The following is an 18,999-nucleotide window of genomic DNA, read 5'->3' as shown; positions in this document are numbered from 1 at the left end:
GTTGCTCATTCTCAGCACCAGAGGTTGCAGAAATGTCACAAAAGCACACATTTGTCTACATCACCCACTTGGACATATTGGGTTTAGCATATATTCCTCACAGCGTGTATCGATGCAGGAAACCATAGGAACAGATAATCAAATGAACCAAATCACAAAAAAACAACCTTATCCCAGAATTTGTACAGCTCTAAGAATCAGTCATGAACAGGCTAAAACAGATTCCACATCCTCCCACCAAACTTCAGGATGATGACAAATCCTGAGACATTAATTGAGGCTATAAAAAGATCCATTGCACCACCTCATGCCACTGAGACACAATGTGTAGGAGGCAGTCTGTTTCGAGCTCCAGTATGTGGCTACACAGAGGCCCTCAAATTGACAAGATGTTAAATCAGGCCCCAAAACTCTGATATCTTAGCCAACAAGAAGCCAACAACTCTGCATCTTTTCCTTTTCTGCTACAAAATGTATGCAGCTGTGAGATCTCTAATCGCTCACAAGGGTCTCATAGATGTTAAATATATCATGTGGAACTGAAAAGGGAGAAAATGATTCCATAAACCTGTTGCTCCGTTTTCCATATCAAGCTTCATTATAGTCATACATGTATATGTCAAAAGGAGATTATGAGTTATGTTCTAATAATAACACACCAGTGTCTTGAAAAACCCTTTGGTCCACAATTCCCTTTAACAAATGTGTTACTCCAGTAAAAGACATTTCAGAAGAACAGCAGCTGCAAGTCAGGCCATGGATTGGATATTATTAAACCATATTTTTATGCCATCAAAGGACAAATCTTCTGCTGTATGAGTTGTTTGACAGGATTAAAATGTAAAATATGCAGTAGCAGAGAAGCAGATTAAAGGCTGCAGAGTGTTTTGTGTCTGTCTTCATTCAGTGGTCCATACTCCCCAAAGCATAGCTCTAATTATAAGAAATAAACTTGTGAAGGCTACTACAATGGTTGTGTAAATCATGGTCAGAAGCTGTAAAATGTTTTTCTTGAAATCAGCACATCTTCACTCACAGGCTTTGTTTGCAAAATCTAACCAATCCCTCCTCTTCGCTACATAACGTACACATCCGAAAGGGTGGGGAAAGGAAAAAATACTAAAAAGCAAAAGCACATTTAGAGAAAATCCACAGGTTTCACTATCTTTAATAATTCATTTGTACATGCTCTCAGGCCAACTTCCCTTAAAAAAAAAAAAAAATCTATGAAAATTGAGTTGGGCTGCTCAGGGTAAGACTTCTTACTCACTTGAAATCTATCTGTGCTATACACTGAAACATTAAGTGACTATGTACAGTATATTTTACCAAGCTGACTTGAATGAAATAGCAACTGTTACAGGAACACTTCAGCCCAACTTTTTAGGTACCGCTGGCGTCTGTATGCAGTTCCTGATCTTCGCATTGATCGGGTTTGACAGCTGCAGATTTCACAGTGGAAAAATTCATTGTGAGTAAAATGGCTAGAGGTACTAAATCTCACAGTGGGGTGAGGCCGGTGGATGGAATATTCCAGCAGCACCATTATCATTTAACGTTTTGCTTCGCTAACTAATAGACATTTCTCTTTCTTCTTCATTTCTCTGCTGCTCCCAGAGGGTTGTGTGGAGGACAATGCAACACAGTGTAAGCCTTTCATTCCTCCTCCTTCACCAAGTCATCTGTCTTACAGTGCTTTAATCAACCTGCCCATAGAGCTCCACTTCTTTACATTATTCAAAGTTCATATTGATTGCTTGTTTGTGACATGGCTGTTTATTTACTTTGGCTGAATTATGTGGACTTTTTTTCTCGTCTGGAACTGAACTCAGCTGCTGCCGTCGATATTTAAAGCTGTCTTTGTCTAGAGTTATTTAGACTGGCATCATGTATCTCGGTGGTTAGGGCTGTTCTTGCCTTACAGCAAGAAGGTTGTGAGTTTGAATCACTTCCTAATTTGGGTTTCTTTCAGTTCCACTATTCAAAGACTTGCAGCTCATGTTAATTGTACATTTTGATTAATGTGCACATTGATCAGCATATGTTAACATGTTAACCCTGTGATGACCTAGCAAAGAATCTGAGGTGTTTCCAAGCCTTTTTCCCAGTTCATACTGGGATAAGCTCATGCACCAGCTGCGGTCTTGGGTAAAGATGGAAACAGAGTGCGCTCTCTTGTTTTTGCCTGATGTTCTGCATGAATGTTTTGGATTCCACACATGGGCATAGATAGCCTTAAGCTAATTCTCTGAACACATATTTAATAGCTGATTATCATTCAAAAGGACAATCTGAAGGGTGTTGTTGACCAGGGTTTCTGACAATTTTAAGCATATTTTTAATCAGTTTTTAAGACATCTTGCATATGTCTGGAAATACTGTTATGATTGGCCTTTTGCAGTATTTTAGTATGTATCAGTTGCATGCAACACAGACTGTGTTCGACTGTAAAAACACAAATTACAGTAACTGGTGTACATCTTGCGAGAATAAGTAAAACACCCCTTTCACTGCCTGTAACTTATGTTCAAGAGCAACACTATATTTGTTATATACACAACTGCACGAGCACAACTTGCATGCTCCTATTATAACTAGACTGCATTCATATGGTGGAAATAATGTTTTTTGGCTTCTTCCTAAAGATGAGGAAGGTGAGGGTTATGTATATGAAATCACAGGGCAAAAATTCTGTACCCTTTTTTGAATTTACACAGTCTGCATGTAATTAGGGTCTGATTTGCTTCAGCTAATCACACATGCTGTACTGTAAGAGAAGGACAGGTCAAAGAGTGCAGTTCAGTGGCTGATTTGTCTGATATCAGCTAGTTTAATTGAAAACATTGGATGGCTTCAGGCACAGAAACGAGGAGGTAAAGGTTTGGTAAACATGACTGTGATTACTTTACAAATGATTGTACCGCTCTAAGTCATCATTGCTCCTTATATATTTAGTGAAGAGTGTTCCCTCTTAAATGAATTTGTGGCACGTTTCAGTCTCACTCTGTTTTCGGGTGATTTGGTCTAATGTATCTTTAACATCACAGGCTCTCGTCTGTATCTCAGATCAGAACTGAATGAGATACAAGTGATTACATGCTGTCTTAATCCTCTTCCTTCTCCAGCTCACTGCTAAATGATTAAAGATGAAAGAGATCTGTCTTGAGTTTATTATGGAGTCCTGTAGCTGATTCATATGGGCAAAATTAACTGTAAATACAAACAGCAATACTGGCTTAAACTCTGTTTTGGGTTTTTGGGGGGGTTTGTTTGTTTGGTTTTTTTGTTTTTTGTTTGTTTGTTTGTTTGTTTGTTTGTTTGTTTGTTTGTTTGTTTGTTTTTGAGCATATAAAAACATTTTCTCTTCTTTGATTTATGGTCATCTTGGTATGTTTTGCTTTGTCTGTGATTTTTAAGTTAAGTGAGACTACTGGGCTATTCCCCCATTTAACTGAGCCCCATTTTCTTTATGATTCTATATAATGTATATTAATGGAATGGCCTGACAGTGTTTATAATGAAATCTGTCTTTCTGTGGTGTTGATTCATCACTGAGACTGAATGACCTTCTCCTTCTAATTCAAAGGAAAGCTGCTGTTAGTGTCAGGTGGGGCTGTTGCACTGTTCCTCCATTACTCACTGACCACAGGAAGCACACACACTCAAAGGAGGTCTGTTCTTTCAGAGGTTGTGTGAATATAGTGTATTGTTTCCTGACATACTGACTTGTTTAAAAAAAATCAAGAAATTGATGGCAGCCCATGGGGACTTTGATGTTTAATTTAAAAAGATTACATCTGTAATGTCAGCTACAAACCCACTGCTAAATCTTTGTTACTTTTTTACTCATGCTCGTGGCTCCAGACTTCACCACTTTGGTCCAGACTGAAATGTCTGCACAACTATTGGATGGATTGCATAAAATTTTATACAGTCATTCATGGTTCATCCCCAGAGGAGGAAACCAACTGTTCTTAGTTATCCCCAGACCTTTACTCTTTTTGTAACATCGCATACATTTAATCTGGTTATAACTGAGCACACTAAGGAGCTATACATGACATACCTGTCGTCATCACCATCATGAGCTGCAACTCCATATGCTTATAATCGATTGGTTCGTAGATGGTCAAGCATTTGATGCCGACTTGTTGTCAGTTAAACTCTCAAAATCAAATAATAAAAAAAATGTTTTCACACTAGAAACAAACTGAAACAAGTCATGTAAAAAAGTATAAAGAAGAACTTGGAAAATGAAAGTTTGTCGAGCAGTAGTCCTGAGAATGTGACTGGATCAGCCAGTGGTACTCCTCACAGCTTCGATCAAAGGAGCCGAAGGAAAAGGAGTATGTAGATCAGTGCCATTAAGATTGGGCTGAGCAGTGGCTCACTGGTAGACTGGTGCAGGAGTGACTATTGTGGGAGAGACCACTTGCTCTTTGGTAGACTGAAGAACGCGAGCGACTGTCCAAGGTTCAGTTTGATCTGGAACGAGACCACCCTTTTTCATTGGAGCAAGGTCCTGCTGTTTGGTCTGGAATGTGTAATTTTGGTTTGGGTCAAACTGGAAAGCCCAGACCAAACAAAATAGGTGCAAAAGAAGCCAAAGATGTCGAACACAGTAAACAATATATCTGCTTGTTAGCTTTTAGCTCAAACTACTGCTTTGCCTAAGTACAACCCCAAAGGACTGCAAGGGTGGCTGTAGATTCTAAGCTTTATTCTACCGGACACCATCATTGATTTTAAAATACTGTTAAATATGACGAGACTCTTTTTTGCCCTCAAAACGAGATGTTCTGTCCCGCAGTTAAAATGTAACATTGGTAGGAAGTAACTCAACTGTTCATCAGTCCTTATTCACTGTTTTCAGTCTAGTGTTGGAGCAGATCCTGCACCATGTGCTCCACATTCACATTTATATTCTGAGGACGTCGAGAGAAAAAGCATACCTTGGGTGCCCAACAACATTTATATTGTCCATTTATTTTGCCAGTGATAAGCAGATGTCTGACGTCTCTTGTGAAAGAAATGGCTTTGTTCTCTGTTGGCTCAAATGAACATTGCTGACAGGACATTACTGTCAATTTCTCCATTACACAAAGATGGATGTCCCGAGGGCATTCCATTACTGATTTATTTGACCAGTTTCTAAATATTTTGAGCTTCTCTAATGGGTTGTTTGTTGTTGAGCACTGTTGAAATGGGGAAGCAGTTGGAAAGAAAGTAAATCAGTCATTAGCAGTGGCCAGGCCTTTTTCCACGCTCCATTTGACGTTTCAGCAGAGTGCCAGGGCCAGGAAACGATCTGGCAACGACCATTTTTCTCAGGAAGGAAAAAGTGTAAAATAAATTATCAGTGTTTTATCTCTTCAATCAATCACAGTAATCCAGTGTTGATAGGCACCACATATCTATGCTCCAGTGTGTATTTGTTATTGTAGCCTCACTATACTGAGAGGACTAAAGGGTTTTATGGAGATTTAGGGGAACACACTGTGAATTTGAATGGATGGAAAGAAACCCAGAGCTGAACATCCTTCAGCTTCTGAATGGGAGTAGAAATCACTATTCCCACATGAAAATGTCTTCCTGCCAGAGCAATCAGTCATTGAGAAATCAGTCCGCCCAATGCAATTGCAGACACAACAGCCAATTATGACCGATGGTAACACGGCCAAATTGGGGAAATTCATGAGTCATGCAATAAAATGGATCCAGTTACAGCTCTAATGAAATTCTGGCATGTACTGCAGATCTGTTGTCTACTTTTTTGTTTTTGTTTTGTTTTTTTGTTGGTTCTTTTTCTTTTTAATAGCCACGATTTCAGCAGGGGGATTAAACAAAAACAAACAAAAAAGAAGTGTTAAGACCAGTTAACCGCTTTGCAATGTTAATTCAGTGTACTGGGCATGCTGAGCAAATGTTGCAGCAGCAGTAACAGCCACGGGGTGTGAGTACTGTTAGTGTTTCTAAACTCAGTTTTCCATTGTGCTGACAAAGATCTGGGCAAAAAAAAGGAAGTGTTTACTTTGTGGAGTCAGAACTTGACGACACTTTTAGATTGAATGATTGCGGGTATGCTCAGGGAGGAGTGTGTGCCCCATGTGCTAAGGCTGTGGCCACAATGGCCCGGGGTGGTCTTTTGCTGCGTGTTGTGCCTCCTCTCTCCCCCCTTTCCACTGCGTACTGTTCTGTCTAATGAATACTAAAAAATCCACAAAATATTTAACACTAAATCATGATAGCTGTTGGGCAGTGGAAGAGTTCAGGCGATGCTACCTGAGAACTTGATCCATATGATACCCTGTGATTAAGACTAAGGTTATGTATTGTGCTTCAGTTTGTAACACTATGCTTTTTACAAAATCAATTCCAAATCGATTGACGCTCTTATTTTGCTGTATGTACTGTGCATGGACTGTTATTATTGTAGACCAAGACGTCACAACACAGCAGCTTCAAATAGGGACATTCAGCTATCAGCTGTGGCCTGAAAGAAGTGAAAGCTTAAGACTGCTGTTGTACCCCAATTCTGCTCCATTGCTACAGAGTTTTATGTGTCATAGTACAGTAACCACACTGTCACAAATTGGATGCAATTTTCTGTCTAGATGGTTTTGGTGGCCACAAAAAGGAGGAAACATGCTGTTATGGCTTTGTTCATGTAATGCTCCAGTAAAAAAAAAATGGATAATCATTCCAACATTTCACTGGGCTATTTTAAATCTTCCTTTGATACCTGTTAATGATCATCCTCACCGGTCCAAACATTTGTGCCTAAACTCAGTAAGACCCTGAAATATACTACCTGGACCTGAGCCGGACCATCTATCATTTGAAATCAGGAACCTGGACCCATATTGAACCAATAGATGTCAATCCAAACCAGGCCAGGAGGCACAGACCCAACTGGCACTGATTTTGCTATTAACAAGTTAATGTTCATTTATAAGTTGCTGAAACAAAACTTTGAGTCTTACTTAATGTAAAGTTAGTAGTCTTCTTCCTTGTGCCTACTTGTGATGCATAATCCAGATTTTCTGTTATTCCTGTCTTGACACAGCATGGCTAATCCACTCATCATTTCATCTTAAATGTCCACTTTCTGTCACGGTGACAGATGGCAATGGTGACTCTTTTCCTGCTGCAGCTTAGTAACAATAACTTAGACTGTTTTCCTTTTTGAACCATAAGAAAGAGACTGAGACAAGGTTTTTTCAAGCTTATTTCCCCAACTTTCTCATCCTAATACACACACACACATACACACAGCACTTCCATCATGAGTGTGAAGATGGCCAAGTATAAATTATTTTTTTACTCAGGCAGAGGATCAACTCAGGTATTACACATAATGTTAAACAGACTTGGGCCACACTGTAATGGAACAGGAAACCAAACCCATACAGGTCCCAGGCCGGGCCAGGGGTCCTCGGGTTCGGATCGACCTGTGAAGACCTCTTAGGATTAGAGGATGATGAATCCGTCTGTCCAGAGGTGATTCTGTCTGTCAAAAGAAATGGAAATCTGACAGAGACTGATGTATAATCGTCCCTGCTCGCTCAGCAGAGACCTGTCTCTGAAAATGAATTAGGATTAATGTATGTGGGCAGACACAACAGATCAATGTGGCCACCTTCGAACTTCAGTGTTTAAAGGCAGCTTCACTTTACTCATCATTACATCCATGCCTCCCCTCACCTGCTTTACTTCCCCACAGTTCATTCAGAGCAGTTTGCTCTTTTCATGTCTTCTATTCACATTAAACAGTGGTCTTGCCTGTACTTTGAAACTTCACTAAGACAGTAGTGCATACACCAACTCATGCATCACAGATGATGCATTAAGTAGTAAAAGAAAAGATTTTGACGCTCCAGTCTCTCACAAAAACAATTGAGCAAAACTGTAGCTTGAAAAGAAAACGTCAGTGTGCCTGTTTCTGCTGAAAAGAAATAAGAGGGCTAGACAGCTATTGTGTTGGACAGCTGCTTGAGAAGTGCACACAGTATGGTTCATGCTACCAGGAGATATGCTGCTAAATTACAAATCCACAGTGATGTTTTGTTGTATGGTAGTTTCTAGTTCCTTTGCCTTGCTTACATTGCTGCTCATTCTTCTGTGAACTATCCTACTAATCCTACACTGCAAGAGAACTGCGTGGCTTTATACCGACAAAACCAATAATGTTTGAAAACTTCTGGCTAAGATGGCACAAAGACTTCCTATTATTCTCCAGTTTCACCCACTCAAGCCTAATGAGCGTCAGTGACAGCCCTTCATACCTGGACACCTCACAGATGTGGACAAACCTGGCTGACACATCTAAGCCTGAAGTTATGTGCGACATTGTTCACTGTAATCCTCGCTACATGATAGAATACAACAGAGGTTATTTTAGTTGTTGATTGTTGCTGCAGCATAAATAATTTCCCAAAATGGGATCAATAAAGAAACCATCTAAGTCTAAGCTTGGCTTGGATTTAAAAGTAGAAGACTGATTTTGAGTTTGCGCATACAGTTAATGAAGAACAATAAACCTGGAAACCAATGTGAGAGGTGCTGGAGGTGTGCCATTATTGAATTTCTTTTGGCCACCAGCACAGTATTGCGAACATTTATACATTTCATTAAACATCTTTCCCTTTTATCATTTAACTGTGTACTATATGCAGGAAAACAGGTTAACATCCTGCTATATGCAAACATCAATAATGTGACCCGCATGCATTGTGATGCTGTGCACAGACTGTGTACTGTAGCATCTTCAGTGTGCTGGCCTGGAGACAGTCTGATTAATTAACCAATCACTAGACTCTGTCATGTAGCCGTGAGTGAAAGTTTCCTTGTTAAATCACCAACAGACAGGATGTAATCATCTCTGTTGCCATTATTCATAGCTGCTGCCCTCAGAGAAAACCTGAACCTGCAAGTACAGTACATCCATGAGGTAAACAAGGAGGCATCCTCTGTCATTGACAGTTCTCACTAACTCACAGCAGTGTTTACGCACTCCTATAGCACACTGTCTGGGCATCGCACTCTCTCAGCTGCAAATGAGAGTCATTTGCCATCTCAAGCTAAATTTGGAGCCCAAACTAGTCCACCTAACCTGGCTGCTTTACCCTCTGAGCGGCTTGTCAGTAGACGCTGCCAGAAAGCCACAGCATGTACTGGAATCTGCCTCAGCTCCTGCCTCACTGCTCATCACCAGGCTGTTTAGCCCACCACTGTTTCCCATGACATAGTGTGGTTTGCACATCTGCCTGAAGGTAGAAGGTGTTTACCTTGCTTCAACACAGCAGAGCCTTGTGAGCTAAACTCATCTATGTGGGTAGGCAGGCAAGCTGAAATAAACCACAGTGTGTCCAAGGAAATCCTATTTAGTGCATTATTCAAAGCACTGAATCACAAAATGCAGGGCTATTGTGTCGAAAGTAAGCTAACCCCATTGCTATGAGCATAACAAGCAACTGACCATTTGTGCTGCTTCCCATTGGAGATTTCCCTACCTTTTAAAACACATCTTAGCCTCACGTTATATCATTTAAATTCCCCAGGGCAGAGAGACTCATTTAATCCGCAATACCAGGAAGGGGTTCCTGTTGGATGTCCATGTGACCCAGAAACTGGTGGACTTTTAGTGATTTTGCAGTCTATCCATGCATATTTAACCTATTTATCAAGGTCAGATTACTCAATTTTTTTTTATTGATATTGGTTGATACAACGGTTCTATCCACACAATATGTGCTCCATTTATGTGATGTTTCTGCTTTGGTCCATGAGGTTTGTGCCAAATTGACCGAAGCTTACTTTGCTGACTGTGCTGTGCCTCAGTTCTGATGCTGGAACAGTGTCCACGTTCAGGTCTTTGATTTGTTTTGTTTTGTTTTGTTTTTTAATTGGTTTTTGTTTGTTTGTTTGTTTGTTTGTTTGTTTGTTTGTTTGTTTGTTTGTTTGTTTGTTTGTTTGTTTTTGTTTGTCTGTTTTTAATTTTGTTCAAGTTTGTAGAAGTTAGATGATAAGGCTGGACACTAAAGGAGACACCCAAAGGAACATATTCTGTTCAATTCTGCTGTTTTTATGCCTATAACTAGCCCAAGGTCAATCAATACTGATGTCACCCCCTTTAAATTATTCATTAATTTCCATTCCTGCTTATTACTGTTGTACTAATGAAGGGTGTGAGTGTGCTCCAGTATACACTGGACATTTCGACAGTCAATTTATGGCCTCACACATAAACACATTTGCATTTTTTATATTTAATGCCTCCTTACTGAATAAAAAATCTGATTACCACCAACATGCAGGGGATTTCAACTCATTCATACCATGAATTATAAAAATTACTAAAAACAAAATGCTTTTAGGGCTTGAGGTTTCCTATTGGTGTGTAACACTGGATTTATTCCAATGTCATATGCTGAACGCTGCTGAATAATTAAACTGATTTAACTTTTTTTTTTTTCCACCTGTGAGTCCAGATGTTAATGCATGCATTAATTTTGATGCTTTACTGTATTTGTCAAAACTGTAACCAACTCTTACCTGTTAAGTTGCTTTAGTAACTTTACCTTGTAGAGAAGCATCTGTTTACAAAGCCTTTTTCCTCAAATGGTATGTTTACCCTTGGGGATGGGACACAGAGCCAGCTGTGTATGAAACTTCCATCTGTGCTTACATTAGTCAGGTCATGGTTTGTTTAGCATGAATGTGCTGTACTAAAACTACTCAGGACCCTTATCATTTGAGGTCCATTTTATCTGCTTCATAGTAACAATCCAGAAGGAAAGGAAACAAACTGTGTCAAAGGCAAAAAATGATTTAGCTTTAGCTAGTGTCTAACTAGTGTTCCATGGAGATGCAATGAAGCACAACTGTTTATTTTTCTAAAGATTTACTGATCTCTTCTCTTACATTATAACACTCTTTATTGAGCACAGTTGGAGACACCTACAGTTTGATCATATTCATATACAAACAGTATATTTATATTTTATCGTTGTGTGTAAATTCAAAGCTGTTGTTTTCTATTGGACCAGTGAAGAGATTGCGTAAATAATATGTCTTCTAAGCCAAGTTTCTTCTCAACAGTGGGCCACCCCATAAAAGCTTTAGATATAGGGTGTGTGTGCAATTCATCATAACAGTAGTGTTGATACTGGGGTGATAGAAATGATGGTATGTATTTAGTCTACCTGTAGTTCACACTGGGACCAAATCTGAGGCGTCATTGCAGTGTTGATCCATCGTTGATTCTCTGCCTGAGTAATAAATCATTTACTGATTTGCAGTCCCTCAGCAGCTCTTACTTCCAAGGATTTGTAGAGTGACAGACGCTTACAGGTGGGCTCAGGTGCTCTCTTTCCAAACTGCTTTTATTAGTATTTATTTCACAGTTATCTCATTATGAGGGCTAAATAGGTCAAATTAGGATTTGCCCAGATAAAAAAAAGCATCGGAGGTCCACCTGGTAGGTACCCAGGCTCTTGTTGGTTTACCTTCTTCCATTCCGGCTGCTGTCTTGTTCCATCTTGCCGGCCACATTTAAGAAAGCTTTATGTTTATAATACACTTGTGTGCTTGAGCCTGATTACAGCTGATAACAGCTGACCTTTAACAAGCTGCATCAGACACAGAGCAGCACCATAACACAAATTTGAAATGAGCTATCCGCTGTCCCTTATTTAAAAGAAAAAAAATCTTTGCTGCTTTGTAAGAAGCAAGAAACACATTTCTCAGTTAGCAGTAAGTACACATGCATATGAACAGAGTGCACCGAGGTGAGTTTTGTCATGGAAATTTCAATATTGATACATATTGGCTAAAATGATTAGACAAGTGCATGTTCATCACCTTTCTCATTTCTGTGATCCCATTGAGGCTGCATGTCTGAGGAGCCCTGTCTAAACTATAAGATCTTATTAACAGATACTACAGTAAATACTGTGTAATATGAGCATATTCTTTTATGACTGTATTGCAAATGTAATTACAGGGATAACAAATGCTTGCAAACACACACACATATACACACACACATGCACGGTGCTGTAAAAATCATGAAGGTTGTTGGGTAAAGCAGTTGTCATGGGGACACATCGTGAATTGCATACTAAATATACCTTCTGTCTGTTGTTGGAATTAACAGATGTGTGGGACATATTATTATGGTTACAGAACCTCCACTAATTATGTAATTAGCTGCAGACATAATCAAGAATAAGGGCAGTTCACCTGTTGTGAGAGTTAGAGCAGTAATAAAATGGGACTTGGCCACTGCCTTTGCAACCCCTGACACATATTTCTACATTATTGAAGACAAATTTGCATCTAAATCCTTGGGTCTGCATCACTTATATCACCTATAATGCCACATCACTTTGGGATATGCAGCATTAAAAGCTGAGGTGGAAACTGAAAGACATGTCGATCCTGCAAACTGCTCCTCTGATGCACTCTTATCCTGATAGAAACCCTGCCTCCATAAAAGAACTCGCACTGACCAGACTCCCATGTCAGCCATTGCTCCAAACAACTCAGCATCTGCTCAGAGTCACTGCTCTTGTCTAAATGAAACAAAACGGACCAAGCATGTAACTCCTGCACTGTCCTCGCCCTGCCACAACACCGCAGCAGCCACGCTGAACTCCCATCTCCACCCCCTTCACCTCTGAAAATGCAAAGTGCAAAACACATTTGATATTCTCAAAGTAACAGCCAGAGAGTTTCAGACTCCTTCGATATCTCTCTGTGCATATTATCTAGGCCCTCGCTGCTACCTGTGCTTGTCGTAGCATGAGCCAGTTAGAAATTCATCTCCCTCATCCCGGCCATCAGCTCTGATTATCAGTGGTTTCACAGTTAGAAACATTTTATCCTGCTAGAAAAATCCATATTCCTTCGCAGATACAAACATCCAGAAGTCACCTGTCTTTCAAAGAAGGCACATGGATGCAAAGAGGGTAGTAGTCCGCTGAAAGAACAATCCTCAATCAGACTAAAAATAGATTTTTTTTTTTTTTTTTTTTACCTTTTAAATGTTTGGGGGGAAAAAAACAACCATGCCCTCCAGGTTTCATCCCTTGTTCAGTATGCTCCTGATCCTCACTGACAATTATAATCTATTCCGGGATCACAGACATATCTTTTCAAAAAGGACATACAATTGCTAAAAGCCAATATTTTGCTTGCTCTTCGCCATCAATGTGTTGCTTTAACCATTCACCAGTGATGGCCATGAAATCCAAATGCCATTGCCATTTGTTCTACAGCTATTATCCACTATTGCCAGAAGAAATCATATACATATGAACGTGTTCTCACTGCCAGTGTCACCGTCAATTGGAAAATAATCCAATACAAGACACTACTCTTTCATCAAAACAGATTGTTACATTCAATTTGTTGTGCTGTGTTCCTTTAATTACATACATTTAAATGAGGTATAATAAATTTATGTGGGTGGTGTTTGCACTAATGATTTGGAATTGCACATAAGCCCAGAAGCTTGTGGTCAGTTGTAAATTCATGTTTTCTCTTAACTGTGAAGACATTTTTTTCTGCATCCTATTAAATATTCACAAATTTTTCAAGAGTATTACTCAAGAGTTTAAAAAGTTCAGATAGTCTGCTTCATAGAGCAGTGTAGTTGTGGTTTGATCAGATTTAAATAACAGTGGCTGGCATCTTAAGCAAACAAACCTCAATTGCTACCAAATTTTAATTCAAATGTTGTGCAAAAGTAAGTGATACTTTCCAAGTGAGGCTCAAGCCAGAGAGAGGAGCACAGATAAAGACAGAAATATAGAAATCCCTCATGTGAAATAATCAAAAACCATCCTAACTTTGCCAGAAAATTGTGTCCTCTCTTAAAACTGAAAGAGAAAATATGCTTTGAGGCCGTTTAAAGGATCCATCTCATGTGGCTTCATATCACCCAGCCTTAATCAATGTTTCTGTGTTGATATTTTAAGGTGGTGGAGTATTTTTAGATTGCAGCTATAGTTGAAAATGCTGCAGCCAGGCTGCTTACTGGGTGCACAATGAGGAAACACATTATCTCCATTTTGGTCTTCTGACACTGGCTTCCTCTGGAAATCTGTATTGATTTTAATTCTATTGTTAGTATTTAAACCACGTTCTGGGCTTTTAAATCAACATGAGCCTGAACACACCTTGAGATCATCTTGCAAGGCCTCGTGGCTGTTCCACTGTCTAGACTCAGATCAGCACTGGGCTTTTTCTATCAGGGCCAGCAGACTATGCAGAGAAGCAGTTGTGCCCCAGTAGCCCCTTCCATTAAAAATTCATCTTTTTAAACCAACCTTTTTGTAAATGTTGATCTAATTTCACCACTTTGCCATCTGCTCTTCTTGTTTTAAAAAATGTACTGGTTTTATTTTTCATTTTTTATTATTATTCATTCTTCCCAAAATTGGGTGCTGTGTGAGTCATTTGACAGGACTGACAAGCTGGTGGTACATGCTTTGGTTGTGATTAATGCTTTCTTCTCAAACACAGTGAGTCATAGTGGATCACATTGTTTTTTGTGAAATTGATTAAGATAGGCTTTGTTAATGGCCCCTGTGTGTGCTCGGGCAGGGAATCACTGTTGTTAACTGAGACGAAAGCAGGGCCCATCCTCGCATCAGTGAACTACAGCTCCACTCCCATTCTGTATATAACATTGTGACAAGCAGGCAGTTTGAAGGCAAACAAAGTATGTCTTAAAACAGTCCTATAAAAAACGGACTTGTGATATGCCAACCAAAAAAAAAGATTATCATGAGAAGCCGGACGTAAATTAGTTCTTTCCTATTTGTTGAGCTGTCTCCATGTTTTAATAAGGGCAGATCACTGCTCTGTAGAGCCAACTGTATGACTGTAATTTGAAAATGAAGCAGGTGCAACTGACTTGTGAGAGTACTAATTAAAGTTACTGCACCTACATTAACATGCATCACTGGAGGGTGCTCTACATGCTCCAATAGATCAACAACCACTTGACACCACTTCCAAGGCTCAGCAAACCCAGAACACAGCACATTGGATAAAGATTTGTTTGAATAAAGGACATGAGAAAATATATTAGAATGGTAAAACTGCTATCAAAGGGTTTTTGGTGGCATATTTTTGCTATTGAAACTGCCGGTTTTGATTTGATTGACTATTTTAGGTTGTCACAGGGCCTAGTTCATGGTCTAGATGTGGGATGCATATAATTAGTTTTGAATTAGCATAGTTTTAGCTCCACTCACCCTGAGTGAGTGAGTCAGCCCAGCCTGTTTTAAAACATGCTGTCAGGGTCAGATCACCCAAATCCCAAAATTAGATTTCAGTGTGTATCTAAAACTGGTAAAAGGTTCAGGTTTCATCACAAGTTTTTTTGAGAGTATCTTAACTCAACATTCACGTTCCATGTGAACATTGAAAGATTTGAGGTCACTGCTAACATCCCTCCTCTCCAGTGCTGTCTGTTAAGAGATGCCTTTGTAGAACAATTACATACGGCCAATATGAAGAGGTGGAATGTTTTCAGTATTTGTAGTATTTGGTCAGACTTGAAAGGTGAATGTAGGAGCATGAACCTTTGCCCACTGGCTAATCATAAAATCATAGATCTTCAGCTATCTTATTAGATAATGACCTTACCTTGCAATAAACACGCTAGCCATGCGCTAGTGTACCTACTGTGTTTGAATAACACTGGTGTTATCAGGCTGGCACGCCATGTATAAGATCACTTAAAACAAGCTGCAGTTCTGTTATAAAGTCTTAGCCTGTATAAGCTGTTTACTATCATATCTGGTTTGCAGATTATGTAAAATAATGTAAATAATAACCTCTCTAAAACAGTTTCATCATTAACTGAACATCATCGCCGTTCCTCATCTCCTTTACCATTGAACCTGTAGTCGATATTATCAGCAAGTCAGAGGTAAAACAGTGCAGCAGTGATAGTGTGCTACCAGTGTGAAGAGGTTCAGCTGCATCTAATCCTGCGACTGCAGCAGTAGCAGCACAGATGTGGTGAAAGCAGTAACTGTTGGAGCTGGTGTGGTGTCAGACTCACTGCCCTGGGCGCTCATGTAAAGGCTCATGGTTAGATTTTTGTCTTCACAATTCACCCTCTGCACAGTGTGTGTGTGTGTGTGTGTGTGTGTGTGTGTGTGTGTGTGTGTGTGTGTGTGTGTGTGTGTGTGTGTGTGTGTGTGTGTGTGTGAGACTGTGTGTGTGTGAGACTGTGTGTGTGTGGAATTTATTTATAAGCGAACGCTTGTTTACTGCTGCATGTAGTTGTGAGGTGGAATAGGCTGTGCTGATTCTGAACTCTTAACACTGTTTATGAAGACTGTACATTATGTTTTATACATGATACTTTCATAGGCATAGATTCCCAACTGAATCATCAATGGGTATATTTACATATACAGTATGTTTATGTGAGAGTTATCCATCCTTCCTTCATGCCTCCAGTTCACCTGAAATATTCCTGTTTGCAAACACTCAGCTGTCATATCAATGTCACATTACTGTGGGTAAATTGTACAGTTTAAGTAAAAAATACCCACGCACGTTCTTATCTGATCCATATCTTGTTGTCAATGCCAGGGTGCTGTGGGCCATCATGAATCAGAGTCACACCAGCGTGTGTTAAACCCAACCAGCTTTGGTGTCTCCATGACAGGATTACCACATCAAATGTGAGGGCAGTCTCCTGCAGTGGCATCCTGTTGGTACAGGCCCTTTCATGTCTTGTTAAGACCCAAGGCTTCACTGTATGCACTCTCCTAAATCCCCAGTGTAACTAGGACAGGATGAGGGTTGCGTGCGCGTGTGTGTGTGTGCGTGCGTGCATATGTGTTTGCTTGGCCACTCACAAATTGTGTGTGCGCTTGTGTTTAGGATTGTCTTTTTTGGAGGGGGTGCTGTTACTGGTGTCCACATGCACTTTAAAAGAGTGCTGAGGGTTTAACTGCAGGGTCCAGAAGAAATAAACAGGATGTTTTAGTCGTACAGTATTTTTCTGAGAATCATAATTTTGTATTCATGTGTGGAATATATGAATTAGATTTGCCATTAAGTACGATTAGTGTGATTATCTGGATAAACTAATTTAAAATCGTGGTTAAACTGTCCACATGATCTATGGTGTAACACTGTAAGGCTTGTAATCAAGTCAGGTTGTTTGTTTAGCCCAATATCACATACACTGTCCCCTAAAGGCTCTCCAGACCCACAACAGCAACAGTTCCTGACCCAGCACAAGCTCTCTTTTAAAGTTTGTCTTTCTATTTAGGCATTTTAGGAAAATATACCTTTGGAGGAGCAATTCAAAGGAAGATCTTTGCTCATCAGACAGCAGGTAGTGCAGTAAGAGCTGGAGGTGGGAAAGTGGAAATTGCAAAACATGAATAGAAAGTTGTAACAGAGCAAAATACAGCAACGAGATGATAATGCTACAATAGGATTATATTGAATCCAATGCTAATATAGTAAATCCAGTATAAGAAGTCCAATAAAATAAGCCCAAGAAATGGGTACAGAGAGATGAATCCATTAAAATATGTAAATGCAATGAAGCAATTTCAAAATCAGTGTCACATGATTCAGAGTCCAGGATGTAAGGTAGACAGCTTAGAGACTAGGGGAAAGGGTGAGTGGTGCCTGCAAGTGTTTTAATTATATGATTGCAAAGATGACCTCTCCATATCCTGCATTTTCCTAAATTAATTTTTGAACCTCAGTGAATGATAATTTCCATAACAACAGCTGGCACATGCAGATGTGTAACACTGTTAAATATTTAGTATAATGAGAAGTAGTTATATAACTTGTCAAATTCACACGCTCAAGAAGCAGAGTTAATTTATACTGTACGAGGTGTTTACTCTATGCAGCAAGGGCTTTATTGAATGAACCACAGGCAACTGTGGCCTGTAGCCAAAGCCAAGATAAAGAAATGTTGCCACTCACTGGGTTATTTCCTCAGGCTTGGAAGAGCTAATCTGATAGCTCCCACTCTCTCTCTCTACGGTCTCTCTGCAGCCTCGAACAGCAGAGCTCCACATCCTGAACTGGCCGCCAACCACAAAGCACGCTGCCTCGACATACAAAGTGCACCCGTGATTGAAAGCTGACATAATTGACAGATTGGAACTCATTCCCAACAAGCAATTGTCAGTTCAGGGGTTCGCAACCACAAGGAGCCAGGGCATGTCTCAGCAATATTTAGCATGCCAGGCTAACGACCTACAGTAGTTACATACTGTAGTGTTACCTCCACAGCCAAAGAGTATTTTATGAGCTAACTGTATTGTTTTGGGGGTACCGAACTGACACATGCGCTATGTGGGAGCCAAGACGCTACAACTGTATATTAGAGTTTAATGTAATGTTATTACCTACGCCCTGCTCTTTTCTTGGTTTGGAGAAGTTTACACTCAGCAACTCCGGCCAAATTCCCTGACAGTCACAGCTGAAATCTAATCACTGTGTTGCTTGTCCAAGTATTTTTCTTCTTTTGAAGCCAAAGCATTCAAATTATGTCAAACCAATATCATCTGCTTACACTTTCATTTATATCACTGTCCTGTAATAGTAGGGCTATCTGCTGCTGCTCCGTATTTTCATTTTTTATATTTGGATTATTGACTGGAGATGAGCCTGACCTCAAGCCTGACCTCTTCCCTGGTACACGTAGCTTTAACCACCATCTTTTAGCATTATATGTAGTATATGTAGTACTTAGCCGTCATGTGCATGTTTTGGACCCATTTACATGGTTGTCATTTTAAGAATGTCAGTTGTTAATCTGCCACTGTTGTAACTGTAAACTCTAAATGTGCCGTGCATGAAACTTGACAAGCATCACAACAGTACCTAAAGGTAGCTTAGGAAAGGTTGATGCACTAAAAAATTAGTGCATAAAGTTTTAATGTAAAATGAGCCCCTCTTAAAATGCATACAGCAATCACCACCTTGTGAGTA

General features: G+C 39.8%; 1 protein-coding gene across 2 annotated transcripts in view; it reads left to right on the top strand.

Moving 5' to 3' along the window:
- gpc6a (glypican 6a) overlaps positions 1–18,999 on the top strand; it is a 142,584-nt gene that overhangs the window by 111,636 nt on the left and 11,949 nt on the right. Inside the window, exon 7 of one of the 2 annotated variants that reach the window (XM_070968809.1) lies at positions 1,618–1,647. The exons of the other annotated variant lie outside the window; for it this stretch is intronic. Within the exon in view, the coding sequence (XP_070824910.1) occupies positions 1,618–1,647 (30 nt within the window). The remainder of the gene's footprint in view (positions 1–1,617; positions 1,648–18,999) is intronic. 2 annotated transcript variants of the gene reach the window in all.

The sequence above is a fragment of the Chaetodon trifascialis genome, chromosome 1 (assembly GCF_039877785.1).
Source record: "Chaetodon trifascialis isolate fChaTrf1 chromosome 1, fChaTrf1.hap1, whole genome shotgun sequence".
Lineage (NCBI taxonomy): Eukaryota > Metazoa > Chordata > Actinopteri > Chaetodontiformes > Chaetodontidae > Chaetodon > Chaetodon trifascialis.
This window is presented reverse-complemented; position numbering and strand designations above follow the sequence as displayed.